Source organism: Myodes glareolus, chromosome 23 (assembly GCF_982192425.1).
Source record: "Myodes glareolus chromosome 23, mMyoGla1.1, whole genome shotgun sequence".
Lineage (NCBI taxonomy): Eukaryota > Metazoa > Chordata > Mammalia > Rodentia > Cricetidae > Myodes > Myodes glareolus.
Genome location: NC_142048.1, coordinates 13,240,012 through 13,255,566, shown reverse-complemented (window position 1 = coordinate 13,255,566; position 15,555 = coordinate 13,240,012). Strand labels below are relative to the sequence as shown.

The window sequence follows — 15,555 nt, the reverse complement described above, 5'->3', positions numbered from 1 at the left end:
ATCTACAAAGACAAGTGGATATTTAGAAGAGGCTTTGATACTTATTTGACTTAAATAAAACAACAGTTTTCTTTCTTTTTCAGTTTGCTTTCCACCTACCATATGGATGGACATAATGAGGGAATGCTTAACTGTGAAGCATCGTGGTCTCTACCGGACAACTGCAGACAGCTATGTGGTCATTCAGTGACTGCTTCAAGGAAGTGGCCTTGGATGTGTGGACTCTCATTCCCAGGAAAGCAGAAAGGAAGAGTAGAACAAAGGAGAAAATCAGCTGTTGCCCCAAAGAGGACTTAATCACTGACAATGTGCTATCCATTAGGGACAGTTGTTGAGCCTTCCAGTCGGGAGTCCACCCTTCCTGCTGCTTCTTTTGGCATAGTGATTTGATAAAAACTAACAGTATATTACCAAAGACAGTCAGAGTAGGAACCTGGAAACAGGAATTGATGCAGAGGTGATGAAAGAGTTTGACTTACTGGCTTGCTCCTCGTGGCTTGCTCAACCTGCTTTTTTGTAAGACCCAGGACCACCAGCCCAGGGGCGGCACCATCCACAATGGGCTGGGCTCTCCCCCATCCATCCCTGATTAAGAACATGCCCTGTAAGTTTTCCTGGAGCCAGGTATTATGAAGGCATTTTCTCAGATGAAGTTCCCTCTTCTAAGATTGTGTCAAGTTGATATAAAACTAACCAGCACAACACATAGGTGCAAGGTCCTGTCACACTGGCTAAATCCTTAGGGTCATTCGCTTACGAGAAAGACAGTTTCATCTCTGCTGTCCTCAAGATCTAACTGTTGTCTGTCTTGGCACCCGCAGTACAGAAGTCAAGCACTGTCTAGTTGTTTGACGCTTGGAGAAATTATGTCCATCTTTGCAAATCTTATTTTATTTTATGGACACTAGTTGTAAATCAGTGCACCATAAATGAGACTCCGTCCAATCAAATGCTATGAAAAATGTCTAAACTGGAACCAGGGAACACTGCAGTTAGTGCCTTCAGAGAATCTGTCACGGAAATGCTCTGAGGACTCACTGAAATACAACAGAACTTGGTCGTGGATTTCTGGTACAAAATAGGACCTTTGTCAGCCAAGTGCTACACCTTCTTGAGGGACATTGATTGCCTACATACTAGATGCCCCTGGACAAACATTTTGCAGATTACAAATCTGGAACCTTTTGTAGCCTCTTGCCTGTGGTATTAATGAATAATTAATTTGATGGCATACAAATCTGGTCATTTCCTTTAATGACCAGGTATTGAAAATTGACTTATTCAGAGTATCAAACTGTAGGTAAGTATAGAGAGAAAACACAAGGCACAAATAGTTGTTCTGTTAAGTAAAGAAAGGTTGAATGTTAGCTAAGGAAGTTCACCCTGAAAGACAAACACTCAAGAATTCAAAGAGTCTAAAGTACAGGCATAAAGTAAAGTGGAAATGCAACGTGTGCTTCTCAAACCTCAGTGGAAAGTACAGGGTGTGGCATGGGAGCAGATAATGGAGGCAGAGAAAAGTAAACAGAAACTCCAGAAACCATAACAGCAGATGGAGTCGTCAGCTTCGGGGTGTTTATGTACTTTGGGGTATGTTATGGTTTCAATGTGTCACCCAGAATTATACACCGTAAACACTTTCATCAATGTAATGAAGATGGGGTGCAGGTTTTCAATGGGATTGCCTGTTGATTATAAAGGCTCCACCTCATAGATTGATTAGCAGCAATTAAAGGACTGTGATTCACCTTCCCATCAGCGGTTCTCAACTTGTGGGTTAAATAACCCTCTCCCAGGGCTCCTATCACATATCTTGCATATCATATGTTTAAATTATGATTCACAACAGTAGCAAAACTGCAGTTATAAAGTAGAAAGGAAAATAATTTTATTGTTGGGGATTACCATAACATGAAGAACTGTATTCAGAGGTTGCAGCCTTTGAGCGGTTTGAGAACCACTGCCCAGAATTACTTTTTGCCAGATGCCGACACACTGGATTTCAAAGTTTTCAAAACTTTTATAAATACAGTTAATTTCTTATAAATTACCCAGGGTATGATATGTTATTAAAGTAACAAAAAGCAGACTAGGACTAGAAAACTGACGGGGAGGAAAAAAAAGTTTATTAAGCTCCCACCTGACAAATCTGAAGTCACTAAAAGTCAAAACAACCACAGGATAAAAAGTACGTGCTTACCCCAAATGCCCAACAAGAAAACCGAAAGGATAACAACAGCATACAATTTTAATCAAAAAATAAATAAAATAAAATAATTGCTCTATTAGCTTGAAGAAATTTCAGTTCTAGAATGAAAAACATTTGACAGTTCAGGTAACTACAAATCCTGTAAACAAATTTTTTAATTATGTCAAGTTTGGGATCTTGGCACCATTTTTGCCTCTTATATCACTTTAATTTTCATTTATCTCATCTATAAAGCAACCCAGAAGTACCCATCTTGTAAAATTGTGATAGCAATATAATAAATACAAGGATATCCTCAAATCACTGAGCTCATAGTAGCCTCCTGTGTTGTAAGAGTGTGGTCGTTGGGTTACTCGCAAGTAAGTTATGTTTTTCCTACTACATTAGTTTACAGGGAGGGAGGGAGAGAAGGACTGAGGAGCAGGAGGAGGGAAGAAAAAAATTAAAGTAAAAATAAAAACAAGTAATTCCAATTTCAGTTTGTTTAGTGGTGTTTATTGGTCAAAGAGTATCCTACATAGTTTAATCACAGGCTTCAGTAATAAACTCCTGTTCTCTAGTTCTTTCCTGCCCCCACTTTAATGTCTTTAGCATACCTGTGGGAGCAGAGGGCACCCACCACACCTGGTGTTTGGCTTCTTTGGCCTCTCCACTGTTTCCTTGCCTAGACATCCTCAGATTTCTCTGTTAGGGTTCTCTCCACACTTACCTCAAGAATCCCAAAGCCTCACTTTTCACCATCTGACAGTCCTGACTTTATAGAAGGATGCTAAAAGCTACATTTCCCAAGTCTCCTTCTCCAATTGGATTAGTGATGAGCGGAAATCGAAACTTAAGGCTCCTGGGCGCAGAATGGAAACTGAAACAATTCTTCAGGCATAAAAGGCAGCCTGGGTGGCTTGGAAGCTTCCTCTTTGAGAAGGCAGCAGAGCCCCGGTCTCCCGGGAGCATCCACCTTCTCCACAGTGCTCTCTGGGTTCCTGCAGAGCATTCCTGCTCCTGTCACCAAAGCAGCAGGTCCGGGTGCCAGGTCTGGGGGTCTGGGTTTCTTGGCGGCAGAGGTGGGGTGGGGTGGAGTGGGGTGGGGTGGGGTCGGGATATGATTCTGGGAAGGCCAAGGGCTGGCAGCTCTTGCCAAGGTTAGCTGTGTCCAGAAGGAGGGGCTGCTGCTAGGCTGAAGGGGACAGAAAGTGGACTCTCCTACCCCCGAAGCCAGAGCTGGGCTTACTGTGGTGAGCCAGTGGTGAGCCAGGAGGAAAGAAGAAGACATGGGGCCCAGGGCCTTGAGCTCTCTTGGGATCTCGGTGAGGAATCAATAAGAATGAATATCTGATGTGTGCATCAGCGGTCTTTCTCCTGGGTGCAGAATCAGGAGCCCTACTCCAGACTTGCTGAGCTGGATGCTGAATGTGAACAAGAACCCAGATGAATTCTAAGCCCTCTTAAATTTCAGTGGCTAAAACAATTTATGCCTTATTGCAGTAATCTCCCATCCTCTAGCATGCTTCCTTTTTAAAGGCAATCTTCCTGTGCAGCCTAGCACTTAGGAGTCCAGTCTAGCCCCGAACTTGGAATAGCCCTCCTGCCTCAGTCTCCCTGTTCTACTCACCTAAGATTTAACGTACTCGTGTGCAAGAAACAGGTATTCGTTTTCTATTTCCGCATAACTAACTAGCACACTCTTGGTGGCTTTAAACAAAACGAATGTATTATTTTACAGATCCTGGGCAGGCTCAGGCTTTTGCGCAACCTGGTGTTGCACCTGCCTGAACTGAAGGTCTCTGCCAGGGCTGAGCAATTCTGCAAGACCCTGGCCACTCTTTCTGGCTGCTTGAAGTCAGTAAGAGTAGTGGAGCTCCCTGTTTTTTTTGCAATTTCTGAATGCCAGTCGGTGATTCAGTGTCTAAAACTACACTATTGCTCCTCACGAGTGGCAGTGCCTTTCAAGCATATAGGGGACTTTCTGTGTTATCTGTAGCCTAGTCTCTAGAGAGATTGTCGTGTTAAGAATGGTGGTGGGGGCTGGATGATGGTGGCACATGCCTTTAATCCCAACAATTGGTATACTGAGGCAGGAGGATCTCCCTGAATTTGAGGCCAGCCTGGTCTACAAGAGCTACTTCCAGGTATACAGAAACCTTTCTCGAAAAATAAAAACAAACAAACAAAAACAAACAAACAGAGAAACAGCAACAACAACAAGAAGAATGGTCAATGGGAAGGGAGGAAGGAAGTTCTGCAAGGCAGTGTAGCAAAGTGGCAGAGGCTTGGTGGCATCTTACAATCTGACCCACTGGGGGTGAATCACCCTTCACCAGACAGTTTTATTGTTGGTTTTTTTGTTGTTGTTGTTTGTTTTTTGGTGTTTTGAGACATGGTTTCTCTTTGTAGCTTTGAAAACTATTCTGGAACGTGTTCTGTAGACCAGGAGAGCCTTGAACTCACAGAGATTCTTTTGCCTCTGCCTCCTGAGGCTGAAGACTGGCATTGAAAGGCCAGCACCACTGTCACCCGGCTCCTCACGCCTCTTCTGTCAGCAGCTCCAACATTCTATTCCAATACTCATGGTTTCCTTCACTTTTCTGCATCTCTTCCTCTCCCCTTCCTTTCTCTCTTCGCCTCATTCTCCCCCATTTTCTTCCTCTTATTATTTTAGTCAAGATTTCTCCAAGCATAATACAAATATAATCATGACAATGTGAGTTTAGATGATATGCCTTTTGAATTTCTTCTCTCCCATTGTAATTTATAGGACCGGAGTTACATGTGTAGTGTCCTGTAGACGCCTCCCAATTTTTGTCGTGTCATCAATATGTCTCTGTTCTCTTCATGACCTATAAATGAGTCATTATGGCTAGAGTTCTGATCAAATTCTGGTTGGCTTTCTGAGGGAGAAAGGGTGGATAAGTTACTCACATCCATCTGGGTGCAGACATTTGCCTCTATATGTGTTCTACTGTTATCGGGATCTGTTCCTGCCCTGGGAGTTGTAAAATGGTGGCATATTACTGATTCCCCCCTGTTTAATAGCTGGGTCGTTTTTAGGGAAGAGACTGTCCCTTGGAGTGCTTAATGACTTAATGATATAATCCTTTTCAGAAAGACAGCTGAACAGCTTAGTTTTAGAAATTGATTTTGATATATTATCTTTAGATACTCTCTCTCTTTACTTTGTGGAGGAGAAGGTACTTAGCATCCTTCCTCCCTTTTCTTCTAGTGTCCTTTAACAATCTTCTCGATTCGGTTGCTTCCTCTACAGTAAGTCAAAATCTCGGATGTTTTGCAGGATTTTGTTATGATTCTTGTGCTTTGTTTCCAGAGTGAGTTAAAAGTGAAAAACCAGTATATAGTTTTTAGATTTTTTAGAATTGTGTGCAGGGTGTGTGTGTATGTGTGTGTGTGGTGTGTGAGTGTGTGTGTTTTTGTGCGTGTGTGCATGTGTGTGTGTGTGTGTGTGTGGTATTTGGAAATGTGCATGTGAGTGCAAAGGCACTGGATCCCCTGGAGCTACAGGCACTTGTCAGCCTCTGTGCTGAGGAACAAAACTCGGGTTCTCTACAACAGTGGTGCACAGTCTTGACTATCATGTCATCTGTCTTCATTCTAGCCCCTACGTACATATTTCTTAAAGGCACAGTGTGCCTGTGAAGGTCAGGGGGCAACTTGCAGGACTTTGTTCTCTTCCAGTATCCTGCAGGTCTCAAGGATGGAGCACAGGTCATCAGGTTGTGTTCCAGGCATGCACCTTCACCCACTAAGCAAATTTTATTGGCTCAATTATGGAAATATTATTCATTATAGATCCAGTCTTCTTGTTTGACTGGAAAAGGAGTTTGTATCTTTGTGGCTACCACTGGAAATAGACTTGCTGCATTTAAACTATGTGCATAGTTCAACTGAATCTTTTATCTTTTATAGTTTTTTCCTGAGTCTTATCCTCTCCATTTCCATACTTCCTTTAAAAATTATAATTCTGGATATGAAGTTACTGAAAATTTTTCAGTTTTTAATGACAAATTATATCTTTTGCATTCTCAATGAACTTAAATGCATGTTTGATGCAGAATTCTGGCTTTATGACATTTTCTTTAGAAATTAGAAAATGTAATTTTTTTTCTCATCAAAATATCCACCAATATTGTTTACTTTTATTCTCTAGAGTGGCCTACCAGGCACACTTAAAACAAATATTTTTTGTACTTGTTGATTCAAATATATATGCATTTGTTTTTTCAAGATGGAGTTTCTTTGTCGCTTTGGAGGGTTCCTAGAACTAGGTCTTATAAACCAGGCTGGCCTCAAACTCGCAAAGATCTGCCTACCTCTGCTTACCTAGAGCTGGGTTTTAAAGATGTGTACTACCGCTGCCTGGCTATCTGTTCATATATTTCTATAGGTTGACACATAGAGAAAGTATATAAATTGTGTAACTTAAAGCAGTATAGTATGTTTGTCAATAAGACAAACCTGAGGCTGGAGAGATGGCTTACAGGTTAAAAACACTGCCTGTTCTTTCTAAGGACCTAAGTTCAATTTCCAGGCAAGCACATCATGGTGGCTCACAACCATCTGTAATAAGATCTGGTGCCCTCTTCTGACCTGTATGTATACAGAACACTGTATACATAATTAAATAATTCTTTAAAAGAAAAAGAAAATGGACTTAAACCTAGGTGTTGTATCAGTAATATGGGTATCTCTGCCCACTTCATTTTTGTTGTTGTTTTTTGTTTTAATTTTTCTTGTTATTTTGTTGTTTGCTTGTCTTTTTTCCTCAATACTTGGAGAAGCTTTCCAGCTGATAGTTTTAAAGCTCTGTTCTAACAATGAACATTTCTTTGAAACTACATACTTGACCAATTTTATTTCCATCCACTTTAGCTTCCTAATCTGACATTTGTTTTCTTAGGATTTTTCTCTATTTTTATGTCTGTTTTTCACTTCTATCATGTAAGAATTTTCCATATTTAATCCCCAGATGATTAACTCTGAGGAGGGCCACTTTTATGTTTCTTTATTGGAGGTTCTTTTAAATCCCATGTTGTAGAAGAGAACATACACATGCATGTCACTGGCAGCTTTCTGTGTACAAATTACTGTTAAAGTCTTGCATGGTGTGAGTGAACATTGTAGCCCAGGTAATTCCTGAAGGAGTACAGGGTAGATACTTGTAGACACTAACTAGATTCAGTATTCCAAGAGGGTCTGTAGTGGTGGGGCTGGAATGAGCTCAGGGATGACTTTCTGCCTTGATCTGTGCTCTGTATCTGTGAGGCCTGCTGGCTGGAGATGAGATGTGAAGCAGTTTGCTTTTAGGGTGATAAGCAGTTTCCTTTTCCTGTCACCAGCTCAGAATGAAACACCCCCAGAACAAACTGCAGAGATATACACGTTTATGTACACAGGAATCCCATGAAACACAAAAACAGAAGCCATATTACATATGCTAAGGACCTGTACGATAGGAAATAAAATGTTCTGACTCAGCACCATGAGACAAAGAGCCCCAAAGATGCCGTGAGTTTCTGTTGGTCACCTACTGATGGACATGAGGCTTCGCCTTAAGAATGGATTGCTTCCCCTGCTTGACTCCCTTGGAGAAAATTAATATTTCATTCGCAAGTAACTACCTATTAGGAGTTGCTTTGAGGTTAGGGATGAGGACAGGTGTTAGCTTCTTTCAGCTCTAGGACCCCATCTGGTGCTGACTCATGCAGGCCCTTTTGCACACTGTCACAGTCTGAGTTTATGTATGCACGAGTTGTGTTGTGTCTAGAAGGCCTTGGCTCCTTGGTGTCCTCTGTCCCCTGTGACTCTTACACTCTTTAAATGCTTCTCAGTCATTTGAGTTTCTGCTTTTTGTAAATTTTGTTTAGATCTATCCTCATATTCAATTTTTGTTCTTTGTTTTCTTGATGGTCAGTATGTTTTGTGTCTTTATGAAATTAGATATTAGCTCTCTAGTGAAAGTTTAAAAAACATTTTTCCATTCTGTAGGCCTCCTCCTTGTTTTAATGGTGGTGTTCTTTGCCCAACAGAAACCTTTCAGTTTTATGAGTTTCCATTTATTAATTGTTGTTCTTAATTTCTGTGTTATCACTATTTTGTCATTCTGTGCCAATGAGTTTAAGACTATTCCCCATGTTCACTTTATCAGATTCAGTTTGTCTGGACTTATGTTGAGATCTTTGATCCATGTGGATTGAATTTTGTGTAGGGTAACACCTCTGGAACTATTTGGATTCTTCAACACGCAGCTATACAATTTGACCAGCAACATTTGTTGAAGATACATAATTATTTCTTTTTGTTTTGGTTTCAGCCCTGAATTGATGCCAGTTTCTGTCTTTTTTGGGGAAATTGAGACCACTGATTTTGACAACTATCAGTGATTTATGTTTATTGATTCCAGTTACGTTGTTGTTTTGGTTTCTCTGTGGTTTTGGAACCTGACCTGGAACTAACTCTCTTAGACCAGGCTGGCCTCGAACTCACATAGATCCGCCTTCCTCTGTTTCCCAGGTGGTGGTATTAAAGCCATGTGCCACCACCGCCAGGCATTTTAATTTTCTCCTTCTTTTGATCTGACGTTATTTATTCCTTATATTTTCTTGAATGTAGTTAGCCTTTTCAGGTTGAATTTTTCCTTCTAGACCCTTTTTAGGTCTGATTCTTTGAACAGATATTATTAAAACCTGTTTGTTTCTTTTTTTTTTTAACGGAATGTCATTCTTTCTTCATGTATTGTGATTGAATGTTTTGCTGAGTGAAGTCTGGGCTGGCATCTGTGGTCTCTTTGAGTTTGTAGACCATTTATCCAGGCACCTCTCACTTGAAAAGTTGGGGAAAATTCTTTCTATGATTTTGTTGTTAATACTGTCTGTACCATTGACCTGGATTTCCATTCCTTCCTCTGTTCCTATAGTTCATGTATTTTGAGTTTTTATAGTGTTCCATATTTCTGGATGTTTTATGCCTAGAGTCTTCTAAATTTAGCATTTTCTTTGATCAAGTACCCATTTCTTCTGTTTTGACTTCAAAGAGAAATTCTTTTCCATCTCTTGCATTCTGTCACTGAAACTTACCTCTGACGTTCGTATTTAAGTTCCTAAAACTCTTAGTTCCAGTTTTTACTTAGTTTCGATTTCCTAATTGATTCTATTTCCATTTGCATGTCTTGATCTGTTTTCTCCATTTTCTTTTACTGTCTGTGTTTTCATAGATTTCTTTAACCAATCTACTCATTTCCTCTTTAAGGACCTCTAACATATTCATAAGACCTATTTTTTAGTCCTTGACTTGTGCTTCTGCTATATGGCATTTCTCAGGACCTACTATAGTAGGGTTGATAGATTCTAGTAGAGACAAATTTCCTGGCTGTTATTTATTGTGCTTTTACACTGGCTTCTAGGCCAATTTTGGGTGACTGTAATTCTAGTTCCTGGTATGTGATCTTGCCTTTTTTGGGTGGTTGTTCAATTCCTTGCATTCTGTCGCCTTCTCAAGGTGGAGGCTGTGTGTTGCCTGGTAAGAAATTCTTCTGAGATCCTGCTGGTGTTGCCACTGGAGGTTCAAGTTAGAATGAGTTTCTTGGTTTTGTGAGCTGACACTTAGGGATGAAAATGGGCTGGGGAATGGACTAATGGGGCCCACAGGAGGAAGGAAAGCAGGGTATGCCATGCAGATAGGCTCTGTGCTCTGGGAATGGGTGCAGAAGGGGAGAGAGGCAACATCCTGCAGTCTGCTACAGAGCTGGGCCTGAGACTGGGGAATTGGATTTGGAGCAAAGGAGTAAGAGTGAAGATCTGAAGATTTCATAACTGCTTCCCTGGCCAGCATAGCTGTATAAATTATTTTTAAAAATCAATATCCTGATGCTACAGGTCATGGCCCAAGAGTGAGCTTCCTGCCCATCTTCTACTTGTACTGGATACCCTTTTACTTTCTTTTCTTTGGTCCAGAAAAGAGTTTGCTGTTTCCTCCAGGTCTTCAGAGGAACTACAGGATTAACATAAACAATAATTTTTGGTTCTCTGGGTATTTCTTTCTCTTCTCACCTGTACAAGGTTATCAGAATCTTTGCTGTCTTGGCCTGCTCTTTTAGGAGTGCAGCATTCCACAGCTCTCAGAGTCATGTGAGAACAGGGAAGGAAAATATGTTAAATCTTAAAACTCAGAAGCTCTTCATAGGGACAGCAACAGCCTTGGCATGCTGCTGACTATAGGTTATTCTTAATGTGTTTCATTATGTTCTAAGTGATATTTGGATTCTTGCTTCAATACATTTTGTAAATTTGCTTGTTATGATGTTCTTTCTCATAAGAACATAAAATAAAAAGGAGTAAGTAAGTAGGAGAGAGAAGGATGGAATGTGAAGAAGGTGCATTTTTCACTAAAATGATAGCTCAAAATTAAAGAGGATTTCTTTAAAAATCAATAAGGATTTTGTCACAGAGGCAAATACCATTTTGCCCTTGGGTAAAGACTAGAGTATCCCAAGATGGAAGAGGAGAGCTGAGGGCAATATCAGGAGGTTCTCTTGACTTCACAGGAGAACCAACAACGTTGCAAAGACTTTGTGTAGGATGAAATTCCTAAAGTCAAATTTTGGTTTGTTTTTATAAAACTTGAAACCAGTGCTCTTTTAAAAATTAGGTTAAGTTATTGATCATCTTTGTTAAGAAGACATTTAAAAAATCAAATTTTATGGTTAATCGAGATGATCATGTCTTTTGTTGTCAGCCATTTTAGGAAAGTGACATTAAAGAAGCCAAGTTTATTTAAGTATCTGTTTTTAAGATCTTTTAAATGGGGCCAATGAAGTGGCTCAGCAGATAAGGTCACTAGCTACCAAGTGTGAGAACCTGAGCTCCATCTCAGGATCCACTTGGTGGAAGGTGATAGCTGACTCCAGACATTGTCCTCTGACCTCCACATTTGTCTGTAAACACATGTGCACATACTCAAAACAAAGAACTAAAACTCAATAAAAATTAAAAAATCTTTTATATGCAACTTTATAGACAATTATCTTAGTTTGATTCTAGGAAAAGACAACTTTATTGCTTTTTCAGTTACTAAGCTTCCTGCACAACCCTAATGGGTGGTCTAAGTCTTTTGTCATTCACAGTGTTGGTCAGCACCGCATATAAATAAATAAATAATGATTGCATATAAACAAACAACAAATAAGCAAGTATAGTCTAGTACGTATTTCTTTTCCAAATTAGTGTTTACAAAATGCTTCACCTTATTTGTTTATTTTGTATTCTTCTTTTCAATGTTTGATATAGCTGTCTGTTGACTTTCAATAGATGCCCACTCCTGTGTGAAGAACCTTAGGACAGACAGAATTAAACTTGTGATCTCAGTTCTGGTGGATAGCCAAAGTCATCTACACTTTTTAGTTGTTAAAATTTGAAAAGCAGAAAAGAAAAGGTATTTTCTTGGTACTGACTTCTCAACATTTGTCAGAATCTTCCCCCTACCCTCAAAGTGGTATTAGGTCAGACAAACCAGGGCTGATGTCATCACAGTATTAGGGACAGTGGGAATGAAACTCTCAGATTCTCAATCAGCAGTGTCTTCAGGGAAAATTGTCCAAAGGCAAGAACAGGGGTACAGGGATTGTCAGAATAGAAATTTTTAACCACTTTGACGTTGGCAGGAGAAGAGTAGCAAGTTTTCACAGGAATTGATATCAATTCTTTTCATAAGGCCACAAATCAAAATAGTTTGTAATATTTATTCTCGTGAAAAAAAAAAACAGAGAGTCTTTTCACTTTCTTTCAAAATTTATCCCCTGGCTTCTAGTTTTTAAAGCTATCAGGGAAGTTTTTCTGTTACTGTTGACACATTCGATATGCACGCCATCATGCTTGGCTTGGTTTCCTCAGGATCCCTATGAGGGAGCGAGAACCTGCTTTGGACACACTTGAGTGCACTGTGGGCAGCTATGGCTGCGGTGATGAGTGATGCTCCACAAGGCTTTGCAAACATCCAGAAACTGAGTGAGTTAAGAGACCATGCTTACACTCCTGACCAAGTGATGCTTACGGATCCTGTGCCACACTCATCCGTTCTTCAGATTTAATCATTTTCCCAGACACAAATTCTCAGCATTTTAATATGTGGTGTCAGTGTTTGGCTCACTGCCATATGTTCCTGTTTTTATATTATGGGATAGAAATCTCTGTCTTCTGACTTAATCGTCCATATCTCTCTCTTTCTATATATCTGTGTATTTATGTAGCTCTCTGTCTATCTATCTGCATAATACAATCTACTTATTAACAGACTTAGACATACTCTACAACAGGCATCTGAGCATTTGGCTTTGCCTCTGAAATATTTCTTTCTAGGTCACCTTTGCAGTTTCCTCTTTCCTGCAATTTATTATATTAATCCTCAAAATTAGTATGTAGTTCCACTCACATCATATTCATGATGCTGCTGTGTCTCTGTGTCCAACCAGCCTCTTTTGTTCCAGTTTCTCCTTTTTATAATTAATAAGTAAATGGCATATCTATTCCAATATGGTTAGATCTTGCATTTGACTTCTAGCCATCCATATTTAAGAATCTACATTACATGGCCTATGGTAAGTTGCAAAACCAGTCAATATTAGGTGGACCACACATGAGCTCATGATCTTTGCTTGACTTGTGTTCTTATTCCAAGAATCTGGCATCAGAGAATGGCCTAATAATCTACTGTGCAGCATGAATTGCAATTTGTGTGTGTGTGAGTGATTGCATGTGTGATGCATGCTTTTGCGTGAGTGCATCTATGTGCCTTCGTAAGTTCATTTGGAGGACCAAGGAGGCTATTGAGTGTTTGCTGCTGTTGGTCTTCTTTTTTATTTCCTTTAGACAGGATCTACCAATAAACTAGGAGCCTACTATTTTTCCTAGACTCACTAATCAGTGGGCTCCTGGTTGCTGCCTGTCTCCATTCCCTAATGCTAATTGTAGAAACATGCAGCCAGGTCTTGGTTTTTACATGGGTGCTGGAGATTTGAACTCAGTTCCTCGTGTTTTCATAACAAGCACTTTTACAGTGCAAACATCTGTCATCCCTGAATTAGAATCTTCAGCGTCTCCCTTGACAGCCCACTCCTTTATTTTTCTCTACCCATATTGTGTTTGGTGTCAAATGATGTCATAGTTACCTTTAACATCCATCAAATAAACTCACACCTTTCCAGACTTATGACCTCAAACTCGCATTACACTGTAATTTTATCAAGTTGCCATCATTTCTTTGCCCAGCCATAGCTTTCTCTCTGTCTGCTGACAAGAACTTGACTCCCATTTATGTGCAGTGCTGAAGTAATCTTTCCAAGATGCAAAGCTGTCACTTCTCCTTAAAATCCTTAGTGACAAACTATGGCGCACGCATGTGAGGCCGGCATGCTTCTCAAATCCTCTCTCAACATCAAACACTTTCTCCAATTCTCTACTCCAGCCTCCTGGTTTCTGAAGGAACCTGGTTCCACATCCCTTCATGCCACAGGCATGTTACATGTTATGATGTACTCCTGTCTCTGTCTGAACCCTCACCCCCCCCCCCCCATTTTGTTTAATTCTTTAGAACTTTCCTTGGGCATTGCTTCTTTATGGAATGTCTCCTTATTTGACTTGGTCACATTAATGATTTTCTTTTCTATGTGCAATTATACACTTAATGGCTGACTTCTTGACTTTTATTCCCTGAAAACAGACCACATGTTGATTGTGTTCATTCTTGTGTCCCTGCTACTCAATGTTTAGTTGCAAAGACAGTCTTTTAGGACATTTCTGCTGACAGGAAAGTTGATCAGTTTTTCTCTTTCTTTGCAGATTTGCTGTCTTATAGATAATGACCATTTAGAGAAGACACAATAAAGAATATTTGCACTTTTAATATTCCTCAATTCAAATTGAAGGCACAGATAGCAGCCAGAATGGGTAAATTTCAATTCAAAAATATTCATAGCATTATAACATATATGCTTACAGATTAAACAGTTAAAATAACTGCATTACTATTTCTTATTTCTCAAATAGTAACTGTGAGCTCCCTTAAAAAGGCTAATTAAAAACAATGTCTCTTCTTTCTCTTATCAGAGGAACTTTACACAATGATTTTAGAGAAAATGTCTCAATTAATTCTGGAAAATATGCCAAAGGCTAAGTAAGTATTTTTGCAGTAATCAAGAGTTTTGAAATCATGTGTCACATTCCCCTTTCCTGTAGAGATATTTGACCTTATATGGTAATATTGATGTGTACCTGCATCTGTCTCAGTGTCTCTGTGTGTATGTGAATGCACAATACACACATGATATAGGTATATGTAATTACATGCAACTATATACTCAATAATTCAGGATATTAATGTCAATGAAATAATAACAACTGTAGTGTTTGGGGGGTATTATATTATCCATATGAGCTTTGTTCTAACACTTTTCTTTTTTAGCTATTCCAGTTTATTCAATGACTTTGTTGAATCTGAGTTTTTTCTGATTGACGGAGATTCCTTACTTGTCACATGTGTATGTGAGAAGTCACTTAAGCTGGGGCAGAGTCTCCACTTCTTTTACCTGGTTGAGCGCTACCTGCTGGATGTCATTAGCAAAGGAGGGCATTTTGCCATAGTTTTCTTCAAGGTAACACAGACCATCTGAGCTTTGTACCCTCTGAAGACTGAAACCAGAATTCATTTAAATGATTAGTTAGAGACAAGGAATCATGTTGCTGAAGTTGGCTTTAAACTAATGATGCTCTTGCTTCTGCTTCCCAAGTGACAGGATTTCAGGTGTGAACTATCACCCCTTGCTATAACTAAAATTGTTTTTTATAAGACTTTATGAACATTTTCACCAGTGACTGCAGAGCAAAATACATTTTAAAAGTTTAGAAAATTGGATGGGGACTAAGGCCAGGAGGTTCAAAGTTTGAAGCCCACCCAAGCCCACTAACACAGTGACTTAGTGAGTAGTTTAGCCAACCTGGAAATACCTTAAAAGAAAAAAAAATATCTAGAAATGCAACTTAGTGGTAGAAGACTTGCCTATTGTGTGCAAGGCTGTGGGTTCAATATCCAGGACAAATAATTAAAAGAACAAAACAAACCAAAATGCACAAAACAATTTAAAAGTCATAAAATTTAAAGGGAAGAGGAGAAAAAGCAATTACCTAACATTGCAGTCTTCTGGAATAAACACTTCGTAATGTGTAATGATGGAGAACTTTATTGGACAGACACATGAACTTTATTGGACAGACAGAGTCACAGAGTTGATGAACTTCTCAACAGTGGCCCCATTGACCTCAATTCTACTTCTCCAACTCTGAGAACTA

At 39.6% G+C, this 15,555-nt stretch overlaps 2 protein-coding genes across 6 annotated transcripts in view; both read left to right on the top strand.

Moving 5' to 3' along the window:
- The first annotated feature begins 3,087 nt into the window (after window positions 1-3,087).
- Window positions 3,088-15,555, top strand: part of LOC148118308 (putative ATP-dependent RNA helicase DDX60) — a 93,123-nt gene continuing 80,655 nt past the window's right edge. Inside the window, exons 1-5 of one of the 4 annotated variants that reach the window (XM_087900933.1) lie at window positions 3,100-3,226; window positions 12,106-12,219; window positions 14,050-14,157; window positions 14,317-14,383; window positions 14,672-14,861. In XM_087900933.1, coding sequence (XP_087757059.1) covers window positions 14,154-14,157; window positions 14,317-14,383; window positions 14,672-14,861 — 261 coding nt within the window. In that variant the 5' untranslated portion in view covers window positions 3,100-3,226; window positions 12,106-12,219; window positions 14,050-14,153. Of the gene's footprint in view, window positions 3,240-12,105; window positions 12,220-14,049; window positions 14,158-14,316; window positions 14,384-14,671; window positions 14,862-15,555 lie in introns of all 4 variants that reach the window. The other 3 variants (XM_087900935.1, XM_087900932.1, XM_087900936.1) reach the window with 3 other exon arrangements.
- LOC125413989 (putative ATP-dependent RNA helicase DDX60) overlaps window positions 3,122-15,555 on the top strand; it is a 337,410-nt gene continuing 324,976 nt past the window's right edge. Inside the window, exon 1 of one of the 2 annotated variants that reach the window (XM_087900928.1) lies at window positions 3,122-3,239. The gene's annotated coding sequence lies outside the window, so the exon portion shown is untranslated. The remainder of the gene's footprint in view (window positions 3,240-15,555) is intronic. The other variant, XM_087900927.1, reaches the window with a different exon arrangement.